At 41.3% G+C, this 26,510-nt stretch overlaps 3 protein-coding genes across 6 annotated transcripts in view; all 3 read left to right on the top strand.

Annotated features, from left to right (window-relative positions):
• The window catches only part of raraa (retinoic acid receptor, alpha a), a 153,580-nt gene extending 149,000 nt beyond the window's left edge, over nucleotides 1–4,580 (top strand). For all 3 annotated transcript variants that reach the window (XM_017418524.3, XM_017418523.3, XM_017418522.3), the window contains 5 exons: nucleotides 2,284–2,444; nucleotides 2,561–2,737; nucleotides 2,855–3,059; nucleotides 3,227–3,385; nucleotides 3,484–4,580. In XM_017418524.3, coding sequence (XP_017274013.1) covers nucleotides 2,284–2,444; nucleotides 2,561–2,737; nucleotides 2,855–3,059; nucleotides 3,227–3,385; nucleotides 3,484–3,680 — 899 coding nt within the window. In that variant the 3' untranslated portion in view covers nucleotides 3,681–4,580. The remainder of the gene's footprint in view (nucleotides 1–2,283; nucleotides 2,445–2,560; nucleotides 2,738–2,854; nucleotides 3,060–3,226; nucleotides 3,386–3,483) is intronic.
• A 3,068-nt stretch (nucleotides 4,581–7,648) lies between these two features.
• mki67 (marker of proliferation Ki-67) lies at nucleotides 7,649–16,857 on the top strand. Its single transcript, XM_017418565.2, has 14 exons — nucleotides 7,649–7,816; nucleotides 8,317–8,422; nucleotides 8,651–8,732; nucleotides 8,872–8,987; nucleotides 10,159–10,228; nucleotides 10,341–10,416; nucleotides 10,587–11,237; nucleotides 11,342–11,574; nucleotides 11,650–12,385; nucleotides 12,476–12,591; nucleotides 12,689–12,866; nucleotides 12,963–13,106; nucleotides 13,211–14,710; nucleotides 14,940–16,857. Exons 2-14 carry the CDS (start codon nucleotides 8,334–8,336, stop codon nucleotides 16,622–16,624), a joined length of 5,676 nt encoding a protein of 1,891 aa, XP_017274054.1. The 5' UTR covers nucleotides 7,649–7,816; nucleotides 8,317–8,333; the 3' UTR covers nucleotides 16,625–16,857.
• Nucleotides 16,858–17,401: 544 nt separating this feature from the next.
• On the top strand, nucleotides 17,402–26,050 carry tut1 (terminal uridylyl transferase 1, U6 snRNA-specific). Of its 2 annotated transcripts, none has more exons than XM_037981034.1 (10): nucleotides 17,402–17,496; nucleotides 19,451–19,641; nucleotides 19,783–19,989; nucleotides 20,174–20,288; nucleotides 20,409–20,536; nucleotides 20,624–20,850; nucleotides 20,977–21,086; nucleotides 22,310–22,432; nucleotides 23,216–23,308; nucleotides 23,443–26,050. In XM_037981034.1, exons 2-10 carry the CDS (start codon nucleotides 19,627–19,629, stop codon nucleotides 24,573–24,575), a joined length of 2,151 nt encoding a protein of 716 aa, XP_037836962.1. In that variant the 5' UTR covers nucleotides 17,402–17,496; nucleotides 19,451–19,626; the 3' UTR covers nucleotides 24,576–26,050. The 2 variants fall into 2 exon arrangements, with proteins under 2 accessions (XP_037836962.1, XP_017273755.1); XM_017418266.3 differs by having other exon boundaries at nucleotides 17,426–17,653.
• Nucleotides 26,051–26,510: the final 460 nt, after the last annotated feature.

Here is a 26,510-nt window from a genome sequence, read left to right as displayed (position 1 = left end):
AAAAAGCCGAGTGTTGCTTAAACAAGCGCGCTTGTTCACCGGCTAAGTCATAATTACATCATTTAAGGAGCGGGAAGCATTTTTCTGTTTAATGTCATGTTTTGATGCCAACATTAGCCTGCCACCTAAGTGTCAATAAGCCCTGGAAAGCAGTGCTCCGCCGTGATCACAGCGGGGTTTTCATTTTTTTTTTTGTTGTGGCGAGGAGTGCTTAGCAGGAACATAAAGCAGGATCAGACTTCCAGCCCCCGCCTTCCTCCCCTGCCTTAATGTTCTCCCAGGCAGGGAGGCCTGTCTGTGGGCTGATGAATGAGCAGCAGCTCAGAGCAGTGCTTTCCCTGCTTGGCTTCACTCCAGCCCTCGCCGTCAGAGGCACCGACTTCCCATCAGCGCGAGCTTCTCGCCCCTCGGTGGTCAAGGTGAGGATTAAGACAAGGAAATTCTGATCTTAGGTCAGTGTCAGGGGGGGAGGAAGAGACCCGAGAGATGGGAAAGATTCAGGGAAGCTGGATTATTTCGAGTGAAATTTTTAAAAAAGTGAATGAAACGAGCTGATAGGGAAAGTGAGAGTAAAAGGGGGGAAAGCTGGAGAGTTTTTTTTTTCTCTTATGGGCTCCACAGCCGAGCCCTTTTAAATCCATTAGAGGCAGGATATTTGTCATATTATGTTATTACATTAGCTGGGACCCCTAATGAAAGTTGTGGCAATTTGTCAGCCTTATGGATGGCTCCATCCCCCACCACTATTTATCAACTCACACCCCATCTCACCCAATCTACCCCCAGCCTCAACAGACACACACACACACATATGTACACAACCTCATAACAGCCAGCGTGGATAGGCTGGAAGATATGGATCGAGCTTGTAATGGGATTCCAATGCTAAACACTCGCCTGGTGTTTTTTGTCATTTGGGGTGATCACACTCTCAGTCAGATCGCCCAGAGAGAAACAACAGTGGATTATGTCAACCTTTTCTCTTTTTTTTTTCCCTCCTCCTCTCCTCACACTCTCCATTACCACAGTCTTTCTTGGATGGAGGTGTCTTAAAACATTTATCTTTTAGCGTCTGATAACAAAAGAAAGAGTTGCTGCTGCTTGCTGCACGCAGGGGATCCGTTCCTGAAGATGACTTTGCCTTAGATCTCAGTCGCCTTGTTGTTAAGGTGGTGTCAGGAGGTGGTAGTGGGGAATACATAGTGCCTGGGCTGTGTTTGCATGCAGTTTGTACAGAGATTTTTTTTTTTGTTGTTGTTTTTTTGGTTTGTAAAATGCATCACAGTTCAGTTAGCTAACAACCCAAATTTTAAAAACATAAAAAAACAGAATGCAATGATTTGCTAATTTTCATAAAGCCATATTTTATTCACAATGGAACAGAGAAAACATATCAAATGTTGAAACTATAAATATTTATATTTTGAGGGGAAAACAAAGTAGCTTTGAGTTTTATGGCAGCGACACATCTTACGAAGGCATCAAACGCCTGTAAATGTAAGCTGATCAGACAGCTGGAAAAGCATTTTGCAATAAATTAGGTTGATTGGCAACATCTCAGGAAGAAGACGGGGTGCAAAAAGAGCATTAAAGAGAGGCTAAACCAGAAGAAAAGATAAGCAGAGGTTTGCCAGTGTGCAAAAATTGCCTACAAAGAGTGGAACAATTTCAGAATTATGTTTTGCAGTTCAAGAATTTAAAATGGACTGAGGCAAATTGAAAAACAGTTCTGTGGTCAGTAAAATTACACACGTTACATCCTCCATACTAAAGACGAGAAGAACCATTTGCCCTGTTGTCAGCACACAGTTCAAAATCCTGCCTCTCTGATGGTATGGGGGTGCATAAGTGCATATGGCATGAGCAGCTTACACATCTGGAAAGGCACTGTCAATGCAGAAAAGTATATGCAGCTGTTAGAACAACATACGCTCCCATCTAGGAAAGAAAATCCAGCAAAGGAGCTCTAAGTCTGTTTAACATCTAGAATCCTCCAACAGACCAGAATGGGACAACATTCCCTCCAAAACCTGTTTTTAGAGGAAGAGGGGATTCTTCACAGTGGTAAACACAGCCTTGCCCCCACTTTTTATTGTTGCTGCTGTCAAATTCAAAGTGAGCTTGTTACAAGTTCTTAGTTTCGAAAAGTTGATGAAATTTATATATTTTTATTTACATTTTACTCAACGTCCCAACTTTGTCAGAACTGGGGTTGTATCTAAACGTCATCTCAGAGGAGCAGTCTGTCCTGAGTTAATGTTCGTGTTTCTTTGCTTTATTCAGCCGTGAGGAACGACCGGAACAAGAAGAAGAAGGAAGAGAAGAAGCAGGAGTGCACGGAGAGCTACGTGCTGAGTCCGGACACGGAGCAGATGATTGACAGGGTTCGCAAGGCGCACCAGGACACCTTCCCCTCCCTCTGCCAGCTGGGCAAATACACTACGGTCAGTGGCACGAAACGGGCCATCTGTTTAAGTCCTGCAGCTCATTATCACTCGCATCAATGACGGAAAAAAAAACAAAACTAAAACTGACTTGCAATTGTTTGCGTTTTCCACAGACTAACAGCTCAGAAAGGCGCGTGTCCTTGGACATTGACCTGTGGGATAAGTTCAGCGAGCTCTCCACCAAGTGCATCATAAAGACGGTGGAGTTCGCCAAGCAGCTGCCGGGATTCACAACGCTCACCATCGCTGACCAGATCACTCTGCTCAAAGCCGCCTGTCTGGACATTCTGGTAAAAAATATTGGCTTAAGAACTTAATAATAATAAATCATTAATTCATGGAAAATGATACCTTTTATCAGTCAGTTTGGAATTTAAGGTTTAACTATTTACGCTGTCCTTCCACAGATACTGCGGATCTGTACGCGCTACACACCGGAGCAGGACACCATGACTTTCTCAGATGGGCTCACGCTAAACAGAACCCAGATGCACAACGCTGGCTTCGGCCCCCTCACAGACCTGGTTTTTGCCTTTGCCAACCAGCTCCTTCCCCTGGAGATGGATGATGCAGAGACGGGGCTGCTCAGCGCCATCTGCTTGCTGTGTGGAGGTATGACATGTCTCCTAACGATAAACTAGATGATTTCCTCCCAACTGAATAAGAATTGAAAACGCCACTTTTTAAAAAAAACAAAAACTTAGTTATTTCTGATCTGGAAACAAACACTGTAAGAGTCAAAGAGCAATGAGACATCTTTGGGGGACTTTTTCCTGCAGATCGACAGGACTTGGAGGAAGCGGACAAAGTGGACGTCCTGCAGGAGCCCCTCCTGGAGGCGCTGAAGATTTACGTAAGAAGGAGGCGGCCCCACAAACCTCATATGTTTCCCAAGATGCTGATGAAGATAACGGACCTGAGAAGCATCAGTGCTAAAGGTTTGTTGTCCACCCCAGTTGGGCTTTTAATTTGAAACCTGGGTTTGTGTTTTTCACATTAGAATACAGTGGCGTTAAACACGTTTTTCTCTCTGCAGGAGCTGAGCGCGTCATCACGCTGAAGATGGAGATCCCCGGCTCCATGCCACCGCTCATCCAGGAGATGCTGGAGAACTCCGAGGGTCTGGAAAGCGGGGCCGCAGGCGGCAGGCCCAGCGGCGCCCCCCCAGGCAGCTGCAGTCCCAGCCTGTCCCCCAGCTCTGCCCAAAGCAGTCCAGCCACACAATCGCCGTAGTAACGGCCCACCTTTCTTTTTTTTTTTCTCTCTTTCGGTCTCTCTGTCTCTCTGTCTCTCTCTCTCTCTCTCGTCATGTCGGTCTCTCTCTCCTCCCACGTTGTTCTGAACCGGAGGGACAAAGGAGCTGGGCTTTGACCCACAGGAGACTGGCAGAGCCGACCTCCTCCTCTCCTACGACACAAGTCCACATTTCCTGATCTGCTCGCCGTCACTGCAGGAACACTGTCCGGACATGAGGGGGAGGCGAGGCTGGAGCGGGCCGGGAGGATGCCTCCGTGATATCACACCGTTGACACTGCTGATCCACCTCCCTCCACTCTCCTCTGCATCGCTTCCACTGTCCTCAAAAAGACCGATGGAAACAAACCTGAACGCAGCGATGACCAGTTCTGAATGAAACTGAGTGAGAGCAGCACAATGGGACAAATAAAAAGGACAATAAATACAGACTGACCTAAACACCAGACACTTTGTTTTATTTTTGTTGTTGTTGTTGATGTTTTGTTGTACTCTGAGACAGACTGCAACTTTGGGACTCGTTAAAAGACCTCACTCCTCAAAGACTTTGGGGTATTTTCTCTTTTTCCATTTTCAAAAAAAAAACAAAAAACAAAAAAAAAAGAACAAGAAAAAGAACAGATTTTGTACAAAAGATATATAAATATATATAGAAAAATTAAGGAACTATTGTGATCGGCGTGTCCGGAAGAGAGCTGCAGGTCGAAATGAGGACATGTTTACTGCGCTGAGATTAGTAATTGTTGTACTCCTTCACCCTTTGAATTTTTTCACACCTATCAAGAGTAACGAGAGACGTTTCTGTTTGTGTATTATTCTAATTAACTAAAAAAAAAAAAAAAAGGATATTGACATTTCTTCTCAAGTCATGCAAACAAATACACAAATGTGCACAGAAAACAACAAATATCACCTTCTATTCCAGGTTTGTTTTCCTTGTTTTATTTTGATTTTTTTGTTTTGTTTTGTTTCCTTCCAAGTGAATGAAAAAAAAACTGATTGTATGAACTCGGTTGTATGATATCGTCACAGGTCCTTTCAAGAAATCAGATTAATGAAGATTCATTATAAAGGTGTATTTTAAGTGGCTTTTGAGTTTGTGTATATAAGCTGTATTCATTTCTTTAAAACTATGAAGAGTTTTAGGCTACACATGATTTTTTTTAAATTCCTTTTAATGTGTTTTGTTATAGATTTTGTGATTCAAGAAAATACAGAATGAGCACATTTTACTGAAGGAAGTTCTCTCATGTTTTGTAACAGACCCTTCACCAATCACTGGCTGTTCAGAATGTGGCTTTCACAAACAATTTAAACTTCGCCCCCTACCCCCATTTTTTTATTTTTTTATTTTCAAGCTGTTTTTTATGTACAGTAGGTAACAAAGTAGCACTCCTGTCGGGGCATAGCTTTTTATTTTGCCATGTAGCAGAAAGAGAAGATGGAAATTGTGAGTCCGATGCCATCTATTGCCTGGAAGGCTCAGCTGGGCTCCAGCAGGTCAGCGTCAAAGCGAGTTGTCATGTGAGGAACGGTGTATATATACTCTGTATGAAACACGTCATTCTTGGTACTCTTGAGCGACTCGGATCTCCGGTGGAACGGGACGAGACGAGATTGCCGTGGTCTTTGGCTCGGTTGATGTTCAGGCAAAGTCAGCGAAGGTCCCAAATATGATGCAAGTTCTCGCGAATCCAACCCCGCCCCGCCCCGCCCCGCCCCTTCCCCTTTTGCAACATTTAGGAAACAAACGTGACCTTTGCTGGATCCGGAGCAACCTCGCACCCTGTGACTCACTTTACACCAAAACGCCTTCACCATTAATACGTGTTATCTGGACCATCGTTACTGTAAACGCACCAATGTCTCAGGAAGGAATCATTTTGTGTGCTTGGCCTATTATTTGTATGTGTTCTGTAATGCAACCCCTAAGCCTCCAATCACAAATGCACATGTGCACACACTTCTGCTACTGAGCCCCTGAATCTTCTCTCCAATCACCCACTCTTGTTATGCCTGGCAGACCAGGACTCGTGCAGAGAGACTCGGACCCTGACCGCTCAGTGTTGCAACATAGGATGCCAGTGTGGAGCCTCTCTGATTCATGTGTATCTTTTTTTTTTTTTTTTTTTTTTTTTTTTTTTTATGGAGAAGAAAAAAAAAAAAAAAAAAAAAAAAAAAGCTGCTTTCATTCTTTAGGACTCAACCTGTCCAGAACGGCGCACAACATTTTCCCTCCACAGATAATCTGGATTAGCAAGAGACACNTTTTTTTTTTTTTTTTTTTTTTTTTTTTTTGTATGGAGAAGAAAAAAAAAAAGAAGAGAAAAGAAAAAGCTGCTTTCATTCTTTAGGACTCAACCTGTCCAGAACGGCGCACAACATTTTCCCTCCACAGATAATCTGGATTAGCAAGAGACACACCGTCAGTTTGAAGAGTATGGAATATGTTGCAATTCTTTTTTTTTTTTTGTCAAGATTATCAAGGAACTTTGAAAAAAAAAAAAAAACGAGAAAAAAAAAGATACAAAAATAAAAAATAAAATAAAACGAACATTTAATAATTAAATGTCTGTCATTCTTTCAGTTCTGTTACGGCTGCAAGGCCTAAACCTCACATTCATGAGTGATTAAATGCTTTGCGTCCCATGAAGAGACTTATAATAAATCTCTGATCAAATTTTATTTAAGTGCTGGATATTGCTTTTGCCCACCAGACAAACACTTGTCAAAAGGTAGATATTTTCTAAATGAACTGGGGTTAGAGTTGTGTTGTAATTTATTTCTAAGACATTCTTTATAGTCAAACCACATTGAGATCAAAGTATTATTCTGCTTTACTAAACTTGGCTTTAAAAAGCATTTACTTGCTGCTACACATTAAGACTTAAGTCTTTTTTGCCACTAATAAGGAGTGGTTTTGTTTTATTGGTACAGTGGTTACTTAAAAATATACTTATTCTAGATATGATTGACTGGAGTTTATATATTAATTTGTCAACAGCAGACAAAATAAATTTCATACTACAAAATAAAAATCAGAAATATGTTTAATAACATTAAAATAACTATCTTATACAGAAAAATGGTCTGTTTGAACAGTGAGAAAGAAAACAATATGAATGATCTCCTGGGTTGTCCTTATATATTAATGTTAATATTATTAGTGTTCTTAAGTGTGAGAATTTTAAGAAATTAAATTAGCTATTAACATGGATTAAACTCATGAACCTGATTTATAATTCATCATTATCAAAATATATGTTCAAGCAAACTACTGTCAATATGAAAGTGACATTATAATCAGAAAATATCTCATACTTGATCATTTTTTGCGTATATTTATACATTTATCTATTTAGGCAGGTTTTGTTTTTTTTTACCTATAATTACATAATTATTCCTAGAGCACGTGCAAGTAGTATTTCCAGGTCAAGTTTGGCAGGAAAACTGATCCAAAAATCAATTATTCCGTAGTGCTCTGGGGCATTACACGAAGCTTAGTAGAACGTGAAACTATGTGCGTAAAATAGCTATGGCTATTCTTTTTTTTAAAAAAGAAAGATAATACATTTCAAAAGAATGAGAAGAGTGATTTGGACGGACTTCGGCTCCCAAGCACCAATAGCTCCGCCCTTTTTACGAGGCAGTGACGTTTAACCAATCAGAATCCTTCGCGCGGAATTTCAAACATTTCTAAATTGCGGTTTCTTACGAGGAGTGGTATTGTTCCGCCAAAAATGTAAACAAAATAGTCCCTTTGTAGTAAATTCAGGTAAAATTTCAACGGCACGTTTAAAAAGGCACACAATAAAAATACAAACAAATAAAATGCAACGCATGTTACTCATACTAAACTCTGTAGAACTGAGCATTTTTGTGGGGTTTAGTTTGTTTCCGCGGATTCGCGGATTGATACAACAGTCAGCTTCCCCATTGAAGGGCGAAGGACAGCTGTCCCAGTCCGCAGAAGTGTACGTTAGTTTTGTCGTCGCTAGGAAGGTAGCTAGTTTCTGCTTTTAGGCCGATAATGATCTAGTTTTAGTTTTCTTTTTATTTTATTGAGTCTTTACTGATTTTATGGGAAAGCAGACGTGTCTTTGAAGACGTTTCAGGTAAGAATTCATTATAAAAATATATTATGTGATGCTAACAACGCGATATAAAGGTTGTTTTTTTACGTTAACCTGTAACGTCGTACCTAACATACTTATAAAGTTATACACCTCGCCCAAAATTGTGTATCATTATTTTAGCGTAGTCAGTGGCTTCACATTTATATTTGGTATCTATTTAAATACTTAATTTCGTGCCAGCATTGCACGTGGGATTTGGCAGACATTACACGACTTTTTACCCCTTTCCCTGTTTGTTTTGCAACACACTGTGAAATTACGCTAATGTTATCGTGAATCAAACAGAATTTCTCTTACCTCTGTTAAGTAAAAATATTCTCTGAATTTTTCTTCACTTCCTCAGACATTCTGCCTTTGAAAAACACATTTGAGAATCTTTCCTCTGTTTTAATCCTCTATTTAAAGCTAAAGTTGGGCTAATTTGAACTTGCAGTTGTCAGATCTGACAGCTTGACAATTGTCTATTGTGATGTTCTCAGGTAAAGTTGGGGGGAAAATGCCACTGCATGGGAAAATAGTTGTCATAAAGAGGAGTGGAGTGGATGGGACTGAATTTCCTCTGACTGCATCATGTTTATTTGGAAGGTGAGGTTTTTAAAATGCCTAAGGAGTATATTTTTGCCATCTCTTTGGAAATCAAATTACAGTTCTATGTTATTTTTTTTTCCTGTAGTTGCAGCAGATATGATATTAAAGTTACAACAAATTTTGACCTGGAGCCAGTTCATTCTTGAACTTTTTATGAGCACCTACAAATCTCATGTAAACCCAATAAAGTCTTGTGTTGAGATATGATTCTGTTTGATCATGCAGGAAGCCGGAGTGTGATATCCGTATTCAGCTTCCGAGTGTTTCCAAGGAGCACTGCAGGATTGACCTAAATGAAAATAAAGAGGTAACAGATCACATGGAGGATGGCCTTGTTAGGATGTTTCATTGTAAATTTGCTTGGCTGCTTTCGTTATTGTGTTTCTGTGGAAAATGTATGAAGGAGAAAAACAAATGTGCACCTGTTTTTTGTTTTTTTTGTTCAGGTTATTTTAACCAATCTGAGCTCAGCCAATCCGACGTGTGTCAACGGAGCGGCTCTGCATCAGTCTGAGCGCTTAAAGCACGGAGATGTGATAACTGTTGTTGATCGATCTTTCAGGTTTGTATTGTGCAGAAATCTTGCTGTGAGTTAAAAATGAGCGATTATCAGCATTTATTTTGTTCTTTTTTGTTTCTTTTGATGTGCTTTTCTTAAACCTGGGTGTAGATCATTGTTAGATGATCAGTTAAAGCCATCTGATCCGTATTGATCAAGACACCTGTTACTGTAATATAACACCGTTGAACAAAGTGGACGACTTGCACACAAATCAAACGATATACAGCATTCTGTAGAAGTTTTAAAACACTTCTAGTTTGTTTAAAAATTGCTTTCAAAAGCCAGGCTTTTAAAAAATATATTTTAACCATCTTGATCAGTAGTTCTTTAAGACATCTGAGTGGGTTTCTTGGGATTTTAACTGCTTTTTAATTGATTTTTTTGTCCCGTTTACAGACCTCACTGTGATAGTGTATTGTTTGATTTGTGCTTGAAAATTCAGGAAGTGGTTTAGTGCAATACAAAAAAGTGTCAGGCCTTAAAAAAAGGCTACAGCAGATGAATGGTATTGGAACCTCAAGTCTTTAATACATCGTTCTTTAGTTTTTTGTAAGCTTCATGTCTAGTTTCAGCTAACAGCTATTAAAGAATCACCTTGTTGGTGCTAAAAATAATATTTTATGTGTCAAACTCAGTTGTTTTTGGTATTTGTAATGAATTTGGTTAAAGAAATTGTAACAAAGTTTATATTTGTGAGAGGTTACTGGTAACAAAGTGCCTCAAGATCCAATTCAAAGTTGGTTCTTTGTTACATTGTTGTGGTTGAACGCTGGTTCATCCCCTGAGTTAAAAAGCCTGTATGACTTAAAAGTCAGATTTAAATGACTTAACTCAGAAAGCATTATTATTCTAAAAATACTCAGTAACTGGACAGAAATTGAGTGGGAGGAAATCAGCAAATGTTCAAAAAAAACTTTGAAAGACCTTCAGAAGAACTGAAGAAGTGTTGAACTTGGCAGCTTTTCAAAGATTACAAGATTGTCTGAATGCTTAAAAGCAAGATATGAAGAAAAGTGGAACAGCTCATGACTTTTGCACAGTATTTTAACTGGTGAAAGCAAATTTTAAATTATAGTAAAATTTGAAGCCCCCCATCCAGAAAATTGATGGTAGAGCCACCCTTATTATTATTATTTGTATGATATTTATATTTTTCTATAATAACTCTCAGGTTTGAGTACCCACCAGCACCCACACCGAAGAAGAGATCCTCCACTGGAGCCAAACCTGAAACCCTCAAAGTAATTTATTCATCCTAATTATAGCCCTATAGTTTATCTGCTTTGTGTTATTTCCCCTAATGAATAATAGGGCCATTTTTCAAATGTGTTAATGAACGATTGTTCTGTTTAGGTTCTTCGAGATCAGCAAGTTAGTGACGCAGTCGTTGCTGTGTCAGGAGAAAGAAGGAACCATGAAGTATCCACAGGTAATTTTATATGATGGTGGTTCTTGGAAAGTGACATGTTAGCTGCAAGCAAAATCACTAACAAATTCAAATTTACTTATTGTTTGTACATAGCCTTTACTGTATGGTAAAGTAAAGGAGATTTAAAAAAAAAAAAGTATTTTAACTGTGCTGAAACTGATTGTTTTTAGGTCCTCATCTTAAAGATGGAGCTAACATTGACAACATTCAGCGATCACTGGAGAAAACTTTGGAAGTGGAGTCCAAGGAAGATGGAAGTCAGCAGCAAAGCAAGACCAACTCTCCCTTCGGTGATCTGTATCAAATGATCAAAAAGTCTCTTGATGTCAAGACCCCTCGCAAGTCCTGCGCAAGTCAGGTTCAGACGCCTTCTTCGAAGTTTTGCACTCCGAGGCCTGGTTTGGTCCTGAAGAAGGATGAAAAATCTGTCAACTTCACACCCAAGAAGGATGAGGCTAAACAGATTGAAGATCCTAAAGGTAAAAGCGGTGAAATGCCGCAGTCTGTTAAGAAGCAGGGGAAGATCGTCCCGGTTTCTCCTGCTGATACCGACGGACCCGCAGTGGAACGAGATGAAGGTGCTGCGAAGTCTGAAGCAACTTCAAAGCAGAGGAGGAGCAGTTCAGCTGCCCAGATGTTTACGGTGTCTGAGGTTCTGGAGCTGATTCCTACCCCAACATCCAAATCACCCACCAGAAGGAGGAGCAAAGAAACCGGACTGGCCAAAACTGCGGAAGAACAAGAACAGCAAGCAATGAAGTCTCCAAAGACAACAACTCCTAAAAGAACTTCTCCAAGAAACTCAGGAACAGCTGAAAAAGGTTTTACTGCTGTCTTGTTTACTTGTTAGATATAATAATCAGAGTGATTACTCGTGTACTTCTAATATATTGATATTAATTTTTGTGTTTATCTTCTTTCTTAGTGGAAAAAGTGTCCAAAAAACGCAAGAGTGGGGAGTTGGCGTCAGATTTGCCAGCACCAAAGACGAAAAAGAAGCGCGTTTCCTTTGGAGGTCTTCTGAGCCCAGAGTTATTTGACAAACGTCTGCCTCCCGACTCTCCACTGCGCAGGGGCGCCACTCCAAGGAGGAGCTTCTCTCTCTGTAAACCCAAACTGTCTCTTCTTAGAAGAGCTTCTGTCATTGGCTTTCTGAAGGTGAGTCTCAATAGTTTGACACCTCAGTTGCAACAAGCTTGAAACTCTTACTTAAACAGTTTTTGTCTCCCTTAGGAGAAAAGTCCAGCAAAGTCAAAGACTCCGTCGCCCAAGAAGCCATTGGGTGTTAAAGGCGCTTCTCCCAAAACTCCACCTAAAAAGAAGTCGCCAAAGTCTGGTTCTCCTTCCCCCAAGCCCGTCTCCTCTGCTAAGAAGTCTTCTCCCAAAGCCACATCCCCTGGGAAGAGGACTCCCAAGTCAGCATCTCCTGTGCAGAAGTCCCCAAGATCCAGGTCTGCCTCTCCAAAGGCTGTGACTCCTGCTAAAACCTCTCCCAAATCCAAGAGTAGGAGTTCTACTCCTGCACAGGAAAAGTCTCAGTCCAGAAACAAAGTAGAAACTCCTAAAGCCAACAAAGAGCCTAAAACTCAATGTGAGAGTGCATCCCCAGGTCAGCAAGCTTTCAACGCAACCCCCACTGACAAAAGAAGATCTTCACTGAGAAAGTCAAGTCCTACTTCTTTGAAAAATGTTTCCTTGAGTGGTGTAACACCGGCTCAAACCCCTTCAAATTCTGGAGTCGGTACCCCGATGATACAGGGACGCTTCTCTGTGTCCCGCATCAGCACCCCTTCTCCAACTTCAGGGGCTGATGACGTCACTCAACAAGAGCCACTAGCCACTGTTACTCCAAAAATCCAGCTGAAGAGGAAAAGCATGAAGAGCGCCTCCCGAAGAACTCCAGTTGTTTCCAGGAGTGCGAGGAAGATTCTGCAAAGAAAGAGTGGCACTTCACGGGCATCAATGAAAGGTGTGTAAAATGCTGGAGATTTTATTTATTGAATTGGAAGTATTGATTCTTTGATGCAAGTGATTTATTTCCTTATCCTTTGCCTTTTAGTCATAAATTCCTGGGCAGACATTGTTAAATTTGGACAAGCTAAGACCCAAGTTGTTGCTCCAACTCAGAAAAAGGTCACCCAAAAAGCAATAAAGAAGCAAGTGCCTACACTACAGGTTGGTGGAATAAACATCACTGATTTCAGTTTACACAAAATGACACATCTGTTTTAATAACTAAGCTCTCGGAGTCGTGATTGTCTTTACCTGTCAGACACCTGCTAGGAAACTCAAGGGCCACGTGAGCACTGGACACGCAGATTCACCTGTCACCATCGTTGTGGGCAGAGCTCACAAAAGAACAGTGGGACATCCAACTGGAGCGGCACCGAGAATGGTCACTAATACTGCACTCTGCAAAAAGGACATGAAAATGGACGAGAACTTCTCTGGTAACAACTGCTCCGTCATAACTAATGGTAGCAAAGGGTCTGTTACATTTAGGCTTCAGTTTTGTAGCTACTTATGCTGTGCTTTGCATTTTCCAGGCATTTCTGAAATGTTTAAAACTCCTGCAAATGGTAAGAAGAGAAGATCTTTGATAACTGAGAGCAATGCCACAAAGACACCAGCAGGAGCTCAGGGGACGTCTATGATCGAACCATCACTGCTGAACACACCAGAGGAGCCAGGTAATTTGTGTTATCCAGGTTGGAATTAGTAAAAAATATACTAAAGTCTTAAGCTGGAGACAAAATAAGAGTTGGTACATTAAAGAGATTTGACGTATTTCCAGGTGAGATGGTGGTGTCTCCTCTGAGTCTGGCATCGACAGTCAAGAGTCGAAGATACAACAGTGAGGCAGTCCAACGCCTCCTTATTGAAGATCAAGAATCAAGCTTCATCAGCAGCACTCCTGCCTTAGACGTTCATTCTAAGACGTCTGTAACAACTCCCAAACAGAAACCTGAATTACCAGAGTGTCTCACAGGAGTCAAGAAGATCATGAAAACGCCAGAACAGAAGGCCGAACCTGTTGAAGATTTGAGAGGGGAGCTCCAGAAAACTCCAAAACAAAAGCTTGAACAACCCGAGTGTCTCACTGGAGTCAAGAGGATCATGAAGACCCCAAGACAGAAGGCTGAACCTTTGGAGGACATCCGAGGGAAACTTCTGATTACACCAAGACAGAAGCCTGAACAGCAAGAGTGTCTAACTGGAGTCAAAAGAATGTTTAAGACCCCAAAACAGAAGGCGGAATCCCTTGAAGACCTTCGAGGGAAACCTTTGAAGACTCCAAAAACCAGAGAGGCCAGTGAGGTGAGCTTGGATGGCGTTAAGGAACTTCTGGAGACACCAGTACAAGTGCAAAAATCCAATTACCAGCCTGAAATGACAAATGTGAAAACTCCAGTCATCAAGCTCTTCCCTGTCGTGAACCTTACTCGCGCTGAGAGAGTCATGAAAACACCCAAAGAGAAGTATTCTCCTGTTGAGGATATGGTTGGTGTGAAGAGGCTAATGAGAACACCTAAACAGAAGGGTGAACCTGTTGAAGAGAACTTCGGGATCAGTAGACTCATGAAGTCACCAAGGCTGAGGGGTGTCGCTCCAGTGGAAGACTTTGAAGGACTTCAAGAACTCATGCAGGAACCACTGATGGAGAAGAAGACAAACGAGGTAACAACAGAAACTCCCCTTCAGGAGGCTGCAGAGGCACCACAGCAGCAGCCTGAAGAGGAGACATCTGCTTCCAAGGCCACAGAAATGGATCCTTCATCTGAGAAGAAACCTGTCAGAGGTAGAAAGGCAAAAACGGTCAAATTAGAAAAAGACGAGGACAAAAAAGATGTGCCAGAGCCCTCAGAAGATCCTGCTATTTCTGCTCCAGTCAGAGGAAGAAGAGGGAAGAAATGTGAGGCTGCAGCACCACCCGTTGTTAGACACGCGACAAGAGGCAGGAATGCAGAGACGACCAAAAACATTGATCCCACGGTGGAAGAAAGTGCCCCTCGACCTTCAAAGGCTGCTCCTAGGCCCAAAAGAGGAAGAAATGCCAAAAAAGCCCCCGAGGATTCAGCTGATCCGGTTGTTATTGAAGAGGAAGTAACTCCAGAACCTAAGAGTGATCCGAAGCCATCAACTCATGTTGAACATGAAGTGAGAGGCAGCGACGCACATTTGGAAAAAGCTGAGCTGAAACCCAAACGAGGGAAGAAAAGTAAACAACCAGCAGAACAGCAGCAAAACGAACTCTCCGTACAAACCCAAGTTCCCCCAGCTGAAGCGTCAGAAGGTAGGTCATATTTTTTTGGAACAAAAGTCATGCAAAACTATTTTTACCACATGTAAAAGTTAGTCAGGTTTAATTTTTTTTCTTCCTGTATATGTTTATTTGCCATTATTCAAAGCATGTAGCTGAGTTTCATCTCGTCTGACAGATTTGCCTTCAGTAGGTTATTTTATATCAATATGCTGGTTAATTTTCTGTAAACTTAACTTTTTTCTTACTGTTTCTTAAACAGATACAAATGAAGCCCACATTAAGCAGCCAAAGGTGTCGTCAGGTGCGATGGAAGCTCTCGTCCAAGTTCCTGAAGTGGAAAATTCCCCTCATGTGGAGGAAGTCAAAGAAATGAGTACAGCTCCTGTTCAGAAGAAGTCCGTCCGAGGCCGAAGAGCAAAACCAGCAGAATCTAAAGAAGCCGAGGATAAGCAGGAGGCCGCAGAACAATCAGACAATGTTGTTTCTGCTCCTGTCAGAGGGAGAAGAGGGAAGAAAACAGAAGCAACAGCACCCCCTGCTGTTAAACAAATCACCAGAACAAGAAATGCAAAGTCTCAAGAAAGCGCCTCTGATCAGCCAGCTGTTGAAGCACAAGTGACAACTGAGGTTTCCACTGAAGCTGTGAGTGCCCAAACCTCCCTGAACACCACTCAGGAGACAAAAGATTCCGCACCCCCAACAAAAGAAGTGACACAGAAGGTGGTTAGAGGGAGAAAAACTAAACTAACACCTGCTGAATCAGAACATACTGATGAAGTGAGCAGTGATCACGTTGTAAATGCTCAGCCTCCACAGCCAGTTTCTTCTGCTGCTGGAAAACCCAAGAGAGGCAGAAAGATGAGATCTGATCCCGAGGAACAAAAGGAGGTGGTAGAAAACACGGTTGTCATTGAAGAGATCAAGCAGCAATTCCAACCTCCAGTAAGAGCCAAGAGGGGTAGAACAGCCCAACACAAGGAGGAAGAACAGATGGAGAACAGTGTCAAAACTACTTCCCAGGAGACATCTGACTGCCAGGAGCCTGTGAAGAAATCAAGGAGAACAAGAAAATCTGAGCAAGAACCAAAGGAAGAGGTTCAAATGCCACCTGCTGAGCCAGTGATGATGCCCAAACAGGCCGCTGTTGCTGCAAAGCCCAGGAAAGGAGGACGGAAAGCAAAACCAGACACCACGGCTGCTGCACCTGTAGATTCCACAGAGGTCATAGAAGTCCCCGTTGTCTCTACAGACAAACCAAAAGGAGGCAGAAGAGGAAAACGGATCACTCAGGAAGTTGTCGCTGCTGAAAATCCCAAATGTGAGCTTGAAGAGCAGAACAATACCAATTCGCCTCCCAAAATTATTAAAGCTAGCAGGGCAAGAGGAAGAAAAAGTGAGAGTTCACAAGACATTTCAGCAAAGAGGGCACGTCGAGGTGCAGCTTCTCCTGTTGAGGAGACCAGTGACGAATCAGCCATGCAGACCTCAGCACCTTCTCCAGCACCAGTCAAACCTGCAAAAAGGGGAAAACAGTCCTCAGCAAAACCCACAAGAGCCAAGGAGGCCCCAGTGACCAACGATCCAGCAAATCCCTCTGAAGATTTAAGCAAGGCTGCTGCCGAAAACTCTAAAAACAGCAAAAAATTCGTTAAGTTTAATTCAGACCTGCAAATTTTGGAAATTCCTAAAGCGACGCCCATAAAGGCTGATCGAGGCAGAAAGCCCAAACTTGCAGGCGTTAAAAGCAATAACGCATCAAAGGCTGCCAACAAACCTGAAGAGGAGAGTCTCTCAGAAGTCGTTAAAGCTCAGCCTGTCAGGAGAGGTAGACGAGGTGTTAAGTTCGCTGACGTGACAGCGAAATCCACAGGTGAGGAGGGCCCCAATAAGACCGAAGCCGAGCCACAACCCAAAACCAGACGAGGAAGATCTGCAAAAAAATAATTGTGTATATATTTTCGATCATAATTACTGTTTATCCTCATTCTTTTTGTACTTGTTCATCATAGTGGGTAGTTTTATTAACTGAAAACAAGGCACTGTTTTTACAGCAGGGATTCTTATTTTAAGCATATATTCCTTTCCTTTTTTTTTTTACAGGCTGTATGCTATTCTTTACTGATTCTTTGAATTATTGTATTGTGGGGTGAAAAAAGTTATTAAATTTTTTTACGAGAATGAAAATTGTGTCGTTTTATTCTTTACATTCATAAATGTTGTTGTAGTGATTATTCAAAGGCCTTTAAGATTTGTAAGATTTAAACTTAAGGGGTCTTTATTTGACCTGCAATTTACTACTGTGTATAAACTGATCCACAACTGAAAGTGAAGCTAAAATCTATATCTACAATCTGCTTTGTAATACTAGTATGTGACATGTATTCTTGAGTGAGTAGAAAACTCATTGACATTGTTAGGCAAATGCAGATTATAAGCAATGAATGTCTGCGACAGTAAATCTGAGTTTAAATTATACATCCTTTAAAATAAATATTACAAACATGTTTTTCCATTTGATGCAATATTGAGGATGGATATGTTTATAGAAATCAGAGGTGCTAAATATCTGGTAAAAGGAAGTTAAAGCAAATCTAGTTTTTACATTAATCAGTAAGATGACTATTAAGTTATTATCATTAGTAGGTGATATATTATAGCGTTGTACAACAATATAAAATCAAGCGTTTATTATTTTTTCCGCTTATTTTGACTTTGGTGGAACGGAAACATTGTGACAAAGAAGAACCCGGACAGAATTTGGGGACGGACTGAAGACTAACGAAGATACGACGACGGAGGGAGATTTGAGAAGCGCGGTGAGAGGCTAGAAGTCCTCAAACTTCACTGACGAGTGAAATACTGGCATTTACAGACACGATATTCTGTTTATCGCCACCATGTCGTCCGACAGCGACATACAAACGACGTCGAGAGGGTTTTTCTGCTCGCTGTGTAACGCCAACTTACCGAACAGTGAGTAATGTTAGCTAACTGTGGCACGCGCGAGTCTGTTTGAACGTTAGAAACTTTATAAGTTTACAGCAATGGTAAAAATAAGATTCATTTTCTGAAAAGGTAAGCAAAGGTGATTTAATGTTTAGGTTCTTAAAGTTACAAGTAAAAGTGCAAAAATTAAACAAATTGTTTATATATAAATATAAATGGACAGGCACAGACTCTTCAAAATCACACAAGCCTTTAGCTTTTTTTTTTTTCTTCCTACAAGACGAAGCGGGAAAAAAGCCGTGCATGATAACCATTTACATACATTTTATTTGTTACTGATTAAGAAACAGGCTCCTGTGGCAACAGAAAAAATCAGCAGCATTATTGTTTAAACTAAAAAATGGCTGAGAAACACGGTTTAGAGATTCTGGGAGAAAAATGTGACAACCCAGTCAGTTTTTCTATTCTGAGAGATGATGCTTCACAGCACATATAAACAGTGGTCATTGAGCAAATCTAACTTTCAGCAATGAAACTATCAGATCCACAGTCTTAGTTTGATTTAAACTAATCAATAAAGTTTGTAATTTAAAATTCCTTAATTACTAGCAATACTTTACTGATGAAGAGTGTCCATACTTTTATGGTTGTGTGTGGGAATATTTCTGCGTGAACATTTAGATAATTCCATTACCCTCTGTTGTAGTTCCTCATGGAAAGCACATAGGGTTGTTTTCTGCACAAAAAGTGCTTTATAAATAAAGTTTGGCTTTGACTAACTGTGACGGCCTGGGGTTGTTTTGCTGGAAGCTGAATGTGCACAGTGTCTAAAATTCTGAGCCTGTTTCCTAAGCTTCACCAGGTCAGTTTTTCATCCTGCCAGTGAATCAAGACCCAAAGCAAACGTCGAGACCAGGGGTGGGCAATACTGGTCCTCGAGGGCCTCTATCCTGCATGTTTTACTTGTTTCTCTGCTCCAACACACCTGATTTGAATCAATGGGTGATTAATAGGCTTTTGCAGAACATGAAGAGGTCGTTTAACCACTAAATCAGGTGTGTTGGAGCAGGGAAACAAGTAGGATACATGCAGGATAGTGGCCCTCAAGGACCAGGATTGCCTACCCTGCTATATACCAAATGTGTCAAACTCCGTTCCTTGGGGGCCGCTCTCCTGCATGTTTTAGATGTGTTCTTGCTTTAAAACCTGCTTTAAATGGACGACTTGTAGATGTACCTCTGGAGAACGTGATGATTTGGTGAGGAGGTAATTAAACTATTTCAATCAGGTGTGCTGGATCAGGAAAAATCTAAAACTTCCAGGACAGTGGAATCCTTGAGGCCCGGAGTTTGACACTCCTGCTCTTGACAGAACTGTATTTAAAAAGAAAGAAAGACAAAGCTGACTAAGTTGTTATGGGATGAACTCGACAGAAAAGTAAAACGAAAGCCACTCGCAGGGAGAAATATTTGTTAAAACATCTGCAGCACACTTTAGAGATCATCAAGGAATTAGGTTCTTTATTCCTAAAAAAAAAAAAAAAAAAAAAAAAAAAAAGTCAATAGTATCTCCACTTAATGGTTTCTTGATTTTAATAATTTATTTATTTTACCTTCAGCATATTTTTGTAAGCATTACCTTTATGAAACATTCAGCAGTAAATCCACTTACATTCTGAAAAAACAAAATTAAACTGACATATGCTAAAACCTTTTAATAGTGGTTTTAACATGGAATCCCTCCAAGTTGGTTTGTGAGCATCCTTTAGGTTCTATTATGTGAAGTTGTGTCTGTTCTCTGTGATTTGATTTGTTTGACTGGTAGTGCCGAGCGTGGATCAGCATGTGAAAGGGCGAAAGCACCAGACTCTGAGCACCGTACGAGCCACTCGAAAGACTCAAGAGGAGCACAGCGTGTTCGTTAGTGGCATCAAGCCTGAAATCTCTCAGAGTGATGTCACCGAGTACTTTCAGCAGTTTGGGGCCGTCACAGATGTTATCATGGATAAAGACAAGGTCGGACAGCTGCAAATAACAGTATTTATATAATACTACTCCATAAATCGTGCTGCTTTTTGGCGACCCTTGTAATCTTTTTAAACATACCTGACATTCTTCCTATTAAAATTGTAATGGCGTGTCTGTCTGTGTCAGCAGGGTGTGTATGCCATCGTGCAGTTCAGTGAAACTGAGAGCATCCAGTCAGCTCTGTCCTGTGTTGAGCACAAAATGAAAGGCCTGAAGGTGCGAGTTAAACCTCGGGAAAAGAAGGAGTTTAAGTTGATTCCCAAGAAGAAAAATGACCCCCAGAACCTCCAACAAGTTCTCAATCGTCTCACACCAGAGTTGTGTCAGCAGGCATCTGTAAGCATCATGCTACAGTTTATTTAATATAAAAACGTAATGATGCAGCTTGATAATATGTGTATATAGAGCTTCTGTTTGGTCTGTACTTTGTTGTTATATAGTCTGTGATTAATACACAAGTTTGTTATTGAGTTGACTTGTTAACAAAAGGACTATAGTGTTATGCTTTGCTCATCTTCAGGTGGATGCCCAGATGAAGTACATAGTTGAGCGGTTTCAGCTTGGAGAAAATGAAAAGAAGGCTCGGAGCTTGCTGGTTCAACTCCTGCAAGAGGTTTTTGTTGAATTCTTTCCAGGTGATGTCTGTGAATTCTTTAGATACATTATCTTTTACATAATGTTAAAAAAAGAGCCGACACTTGCTCCAATTTTCACTGTCTTTAGTTGTGTTTTTTTGATATTTCAATGGGTTGCAGACAGCCAGATTCTGCCATTTGGTTCTTCTGTGAACACTTTTGGCATCCACTCGTGTGACCTGGACCTTTTCCTGGATCTAGAGAACACCAAGGTGTTCCAAGCTCAGGCCAAATCCAGCACAGAGCAGGTTTGACATTTTTTACCTATACAGTAATAGCGCTGTTCCAAGTGGAAACATCTGTGGAAAACATTCCCCTCTTGTTGGTTTCTCCAGGCAGTTGAAGGAGTGCCAGACGATGGCCGCTCTGAGGACTCCATCCTGTCTGACATTGATCTGTCCACCGCCTCTCCAGCGGAGCTTTTGGACCTTGTGGCAACCATCCTGATTCGCTGCGTCCCCAGCGTGCACAAAGTCCACGCGGTGAGCACCGCTCGCCTCCCTGTCGTCAAGTTCCACCACCGCGAGCTTAACCTGCAGGGGGACATCACGCTTAACAACAGGTCTGTGGGGCCTTTTTTAAAATTTCTAAAATACTGTTTTGTATGAAAAGGCTTCAGTCTCAGTGAGAGATGTTCTGTACTTGCACGGAGAGCAATTTTTTTTTCTCTTTTATCTGTATTTCTTAGACTGGGAGTGAGAAACACTCGGTTCCTTCAGCTGTGTTCAGGGGTGGAGGAAAGGCTGAGGCCTCTGGTGTACACCATCCGCTACTGGGCCAAGCAGAAGCAGTTAGCTGGTAGGATGCAGTCATTTTAAAACAAGTTGGTTACATTTATCCAGCTATTTTGTCTGTTTTAGATATTTGTACTGCTGTGTAGTTTCATTCTTTGACCAACAGATGTCAGTAGAACCGCACAGTCCTCCTTGGATCAAACGCTCTCAACCCTCTGATATTTCACTTTATTATAAATATATTAGTACATTGTTATGGAAACCGTGGTGAAAAAATTTCAGTTCCTTTTGTGTACAGGCTCTGACATTAAATGAAATCTTATTAAGGGTATTCTTCGCTGAAAAGCCCACTAATTATCTTTTATTCTCCCGGCCGTTCCCTTTGAACTCCCTCCTCGATGCTGCCAATGCACCTTTCATCAGGGAGAGCGTGATGACTTTGTAAAAATGCCGTTTTAAGCCTAAATTGGGATCTTGAAGCGATTGCTTTGATCAGTGACGCCAATTTTCATCAAAACAAATAATAAAAGGAAATGATTGCGTCTTAGAAATAAACTTTCTAACGTCAAAACAAATTTTACAACCACGATATATGAATGAATGAATCAGTGGGAAAGAGCGTGCTGCAGTTTGTGGATTTGTTAGGATTACTTTAGTGAGACTTAGGCCACTGAAATCATCATTCATACTGCAGATTGTAAAAATGCATCAAGCAAACGTGAAAAGTGAACTGTTTTTATACAATTCTAGTCACATTTACAACTCCAACACTGATAAAGTTGGGATGTTGTGTAAAATGTGCATATGGCATGGTCGGCTTACAGACCGGACAGGGCAACATCAAGGCAGAAAAATGTCTAACTTTGCTAGAACGTATTCTTCCATCCAACAAAGAAGACCCAGGACTGTTGAACAGCTAGAATCCTCCATCAGACCAGAATGGGACAACTTTCCCTCCAAAACCTCCAGCAGCTGCTCTCCTCAGTTCTAAACTTTTACAGACTGATGTTAGAAGAAGAGGGGATGATTTTTAGATATGTTGCATATTAGTATGATTTCTTAGTTTCATCATTTTATATATTTACTATGTTCCTTTGTGAATAAAATATGGGTTTACGAGATTTGCAAATCATTGCAATCAGTTTTTATTTACATTTTACACAACGTCCCAACTTTGATCAGAATTGGGGGTTGTAGCACAGCTGCGTGACATGTGAAATCTCATCGCAACGTCCCAAAAATGAGGATTGCATCATAATCTTCATGTCATCAACCTTTGACCTGCAGGTAACCCCAGTGGCGCTGGCCCGCTCCTCAACAACTACGCTCTGACCCTGCTGATCATCTTCTACCTGCAAAACTGTGACCCTCCTGTCCTCCCCACTGTCGACCAGCTCAAAGACATGGCCTGTAAGTGCGGCGCTGGTCCACATTGCGCACGAGCTGAAACCCTCTCAGCTGCATAAACACGTTATAAACTGCTTGTTTGTGTCGGTTTATGAGGTAAACATACAGTCACTGATTTATGCAGAACCCCAAACTTTCCACATAAGGGGATGAGTTTAGCCGTGTTAGTTTTATAACTAAATTTATTTGATTTATATTAATGAGCTGCCATACAACTTCCAAATATTTATTTATTATTTTGCTAACAAACAAAAGATAAAAATAAATGCAAGCGCATGATGGTATTGAGAACAAGGCTTTAATTGCCCGAAGGCTGTCAAAATATTTTGCACATGTAAAAAAATAACACACTAACAGGGTTATTAAAAGTCTGGGTGGAAGTTTAATCACATCACGCTGCTGTTACACACACAGCTGCTTTTTACAGGTGATTGTGTGTTTATGAAATTAAATTAATTCAAAATAAATAAATAATAACCCACCTTTTTGTTTGCGGCTTCAACTTGTGCACTTTTTAATTAAAACATCCTTCCCCGCAGACATCAATCTTTACAGTGAGACCAGGAAAACAGGTGGAGGTAAACTTTACGTGCGAACTGGAGTACAGAGATTTTAAAAAAAAAGTTCTTTATAGACCATCAGGAGAAATTAATTCCAGTTTCATTTTCCTTTCCGTTACCGCAGCAGTCTGCTAGGAGTACTCTTGCTGTTAGTTTTTAAAATGTTAATTGTGGTTTATTTAAAGTTTGATTTGTTTTCCTCTGTGGTCTTGTTTGACCTCTGCAGGTGAGGAGGAGGAATGTGAGATTGAAGGCTGGAACTGCACGTTCCCCAGTCAGCCTATAGCTGTGCAGCCCAGCAAAAACACACAGGACCTCTGTAAGTGAAAGTCAATTAAAAACAAGTGTTGCATGTTGCAGACATTTTCCTCCTGAAACCTAAATGTGACTTAAGCTAATCTGTTGAATCTCCATCTCAGACCTAACTGTTGGTCTCCATGTCTTCTCCTTCAGCCTCCCTGCTCTCAGACTTCTTCTCCTTCTATGCCAAGTTTGATTTTGCCAGCAGTGTCATATCCCTGAGGGAGGGACATGCACTTCCAATTGTAAACTTCCTCAGCCAAGCTAAAGAGGATGAGACGATGCAAGAGGAAAACCCCACAAAGGCCCATCCTCACCGTCCCAAACTGGGCCCCTTAAATCTCCTGGACCCCTTTGAGCTCTCCCACAACGTGGCTGGAAACCTGAACGAGCGCGCTCTGCGCAGTTTCCAGAAGGAGTGCCAGGAGGCCGAAAAGTACTGCCGCAGCCTGCAGTACCAGCACAAGTCCACCAAGGGGAAGCCGTGGGGGCTGCTGCGCTTGTTTACCCCACACGTGGACGTCCAGCATAACAAGCCAGAGCAGCTGACCATCGATATCCCCTTCAAGGCAACGTCGCTGCCAGAGGTGCTGCGTGACGAGCCGCACGTGGCAGGAGATGCTTTCAGGCTCCCGTGGTTCCAGAAGGTTTGCTCCTCTGTGGAGGTCGTACTGAAAACTGTTCTCAAGTGCCACGTGGACGCCCCCAAAGAGGGTTTATGTAGAGAGGATGCAGCTGTTGATGCTGAGGATATGGAAACGACATCAGCTTCAATCAGTGCCTCATTAAACGACAGCACTGAGAGTGTCGAGTCTCAGAACGAAGCCACCCCGTCGAGTGCGGCAGTCGTTGGTGCCAAGAGGCCCCTATCCTCTGGCAGTGACTCCTCGGTGTCACCTCATGGCAAAAAGCCACGGTTGGCAAAGAGGAGAAGGCCTCAAATCCCTCCGTGGACGTGTGTGCAGAAGCACGTCGTATGGGCCGGCAGGAGGAAAGTGCGAAGGGAGCTCGTGAAAGATGCAGACTGTAAGCCTGAGGGCAGCTGTGTGGAGCTGGAGTCCCAGGTCACAGCTTACATCGCGGAGAAAGAGCCCGAGCTCAGGGAGCCTCTGGAGTTCAAAGTTCAGCTCCTGATGGTCGGTGGAACGGAAAGCACGAGGGCGCTGCTCAAGCTGGAGCCAAGCAGCGACAAGGCAGGAGTTTTTCAGGACTTCTTTCATTTCCTGGAAGGTTTCTTACCTAAGATGGTAGAGACTGTGCTGCAGAAAGAAGGGCGGCAAGCTTAAAGTTGTGTTTTTGTTTCTTCTAATATAGGTTCTCTTAAACGATTAATTTCAGTACTTTTTGAAAAAAAACAATGAATAAACCCTTCTTCTTTCTGTACGGAGCAGTTGTGCAGAGTCAGGACTGTATGTGAATTTCTCCCACTCGATCATTAGTTTTAATCACATAATTTCAGCTCAACAATGTAGTAAAACATTAGGTTGGCAGTTTAATTCAACATGCTTCTCGGTCTGCCCGAAAGCCTTTATTCAGTCAGATCTTTGCTGCTGCAGCTAAGACAGATGAGAGTAATTACTCGGAGCGGCAGCCTGCTTTATTACAGCAGGACAAGCTGGAGCTGAGTGATGCGCACAGCCCCCGTGTGCTGATTAACACCATTCATCTCACTTTTTAAAAGGAAATTGACCGGCAGGTTTGAGCGCGGAGAAGACTGATGATGAAGAGATCCGAGAGGCGTCCCGTGTGCTACTCTGACACCGCCGCGCGTTATTAATGGGATGTTTGGTGGTTGTCATGTAATTAACCTAAAACAAAAACCCTCAAGAAAGAATTACAACACGATGACTTTGCCAGAATTTATTACAGAGCCTGTATTTTTTTTTTTTTTTAAATGGTGCAAAAACACATCTTTTTATAAAATACGTAAAGAATTTATAATAAATTTTCTGTACAATAGATTAAATGTTATCTAATGAGGGATGATTGGGTATAAAAGTATCCAACAAAAACTTCAAACTGGTGCCTTTGGGCCCTTAAACAGCTCACAGTGAAGTATTTTAACAAAGAAAAATGACAGTTTTCTCTATGCTGCTTATTAAGAATCATAGACAATAATACAAACTGTAATACATTGGAATACATCTAAACATTTAAATGGTTTTAGTGTCACTTTACTTCACATAAGGGATTGGGGCACCTTTCGCCCTGATGTGAATTCCCAAAATCCATTTTCTGATCAAATAAAAACTTGAACAGAAAAATAATGCCACCATCATCAGTATCACATCTTGGCTCTGTCTTGAATAACTTCAGTTACTTTGCTGAATCTGGAAATAACCTGTGACTTTAGATGTATTATGCAGTGAGAAATCTGTACATCTTAGGAGTAAAAAAAAAAGGGTTTTGACAGTAGAAGTCCACATTTCAACTTTCTTTTATAGAAAAAAAAAAGAGTTCTAGTTCCCAAAGATAAGAACGGCTGTGAGCACTTAGAGGAGCATCAGTGTCATTTATGTGACTGACTTCCATAAATGAGGAGATCCCATTAAAACAAAGAGGTTTTTATTAGCACCACCCTCAAAGGTAACGTTTTTTATCTCCTGACAGATCTGTGTTTAAATCGGATCCTAGATTTATTTTTATTGTTTATATGTGTTTATATCCTACAACAATAAGAAAAAAGTAGCCAGTGAATAGGTTCGGACTCACTTCTGTGCTGTTTGTTTCATTTAGTTGTCAAATAAAGGTTCAAATTAGAGTTTTTGTATATTTGCCAGTTTATTTAGAAGTAACAGTTTTATTTGTTTAAGCGGATAAAGTTAACAGGCTTGTATTAAGCGGATAAAGTTAACAGGCTTGTATGGATCACTTCAGTGCTGCCAAATCTCCAGCCCCTCCATCAGCTTTACATTCATGATTATTTAAAACTTTAAACATTTTCCAGAACAGTTCATCATAAATAGCATTATTGTAGCTGTGACTAGAAGTACATTTGTCAAAAGTTAAAAAAAAACAAAGAAAGCAAACTTTTTATCTAGTTCTGTTGGGATTTAAAAAGGTTCTTGCTTCATAACCTTTGTTTTGGTTTTTGTCCACACGTCTCCTGTCTCCAACATCTTCATCCCCTCTGTTTTCCAAAGGTGTGTCTGATATACGAGCACGCTCACACACCTCTAAGCCTTCGCTTCAGAGTGATTGATTTCAAAACTGGAGCTGTG

The sequence above is a fragment of the Kryptolebias marmoratus genome, linkage group LG17 (assembly GCF_001649575.2).
Source record: "Kryptolebias marmoratus isolate JLee-2015 linkage group LG17, ASM164957v2, whole genome shotgun sequence".
NCBI classification, from domain to species: Eukaryota; Metazoa; Chordata; class Actinopteri; order Cyprinodontiformes; family Rivulidae; genus Kryptolebias; species Kryptolebias marmoratus.
The sequence above is the reverse complement of the archived record's forward strand: the minus strand, read 5'-3'. Positions and strand labels throughout refer to the sequence as shown.

Coding starts and splice junctions, on each gene's coding strand:
- mki67 (XM_017418565.2), top strand. CDS start 8,334: ATGCCACTGCATGGGAAAATAGTTGTCATAAAGAGGAGTGGAGTGGAT. Junction 11,575..11,649: donor CTGTCATTGGCTTTCTGAAG/GTGAGTCTCAAT, acceptor TGTCTCCCTTAG/GAGAAAAGTCCAGCAAAGTC. Junction 12,386..12,475: donor TTCACGGGCATCAATGAAAG/GTGTGTAAAATG, acceptor TTTGCCTTTTAG/TCATAAATTCCTGGGCAGAC.
- tut1 (XM_017418266.3), top strand. CDS start 17,578: ATGTCGTCCGACAGCGACATACAAACGACGTCGAGAGGGTTTTTCTGC. Junction 21,087..22,309: donor CAAGCAGAAGCAGTTAGCTG/GTAGGATGCAGT, acceptor TTTGACCTGCAG/GTAACCCCAGTGGCGCTGGC. Junction 23,309..23,442: donor CAAAAACACACAGGACCTCT/GTAAGTGAAAGT, acceptor CTTCTCCTTCAG/CCTCCCTGCTCTCAGACTTC.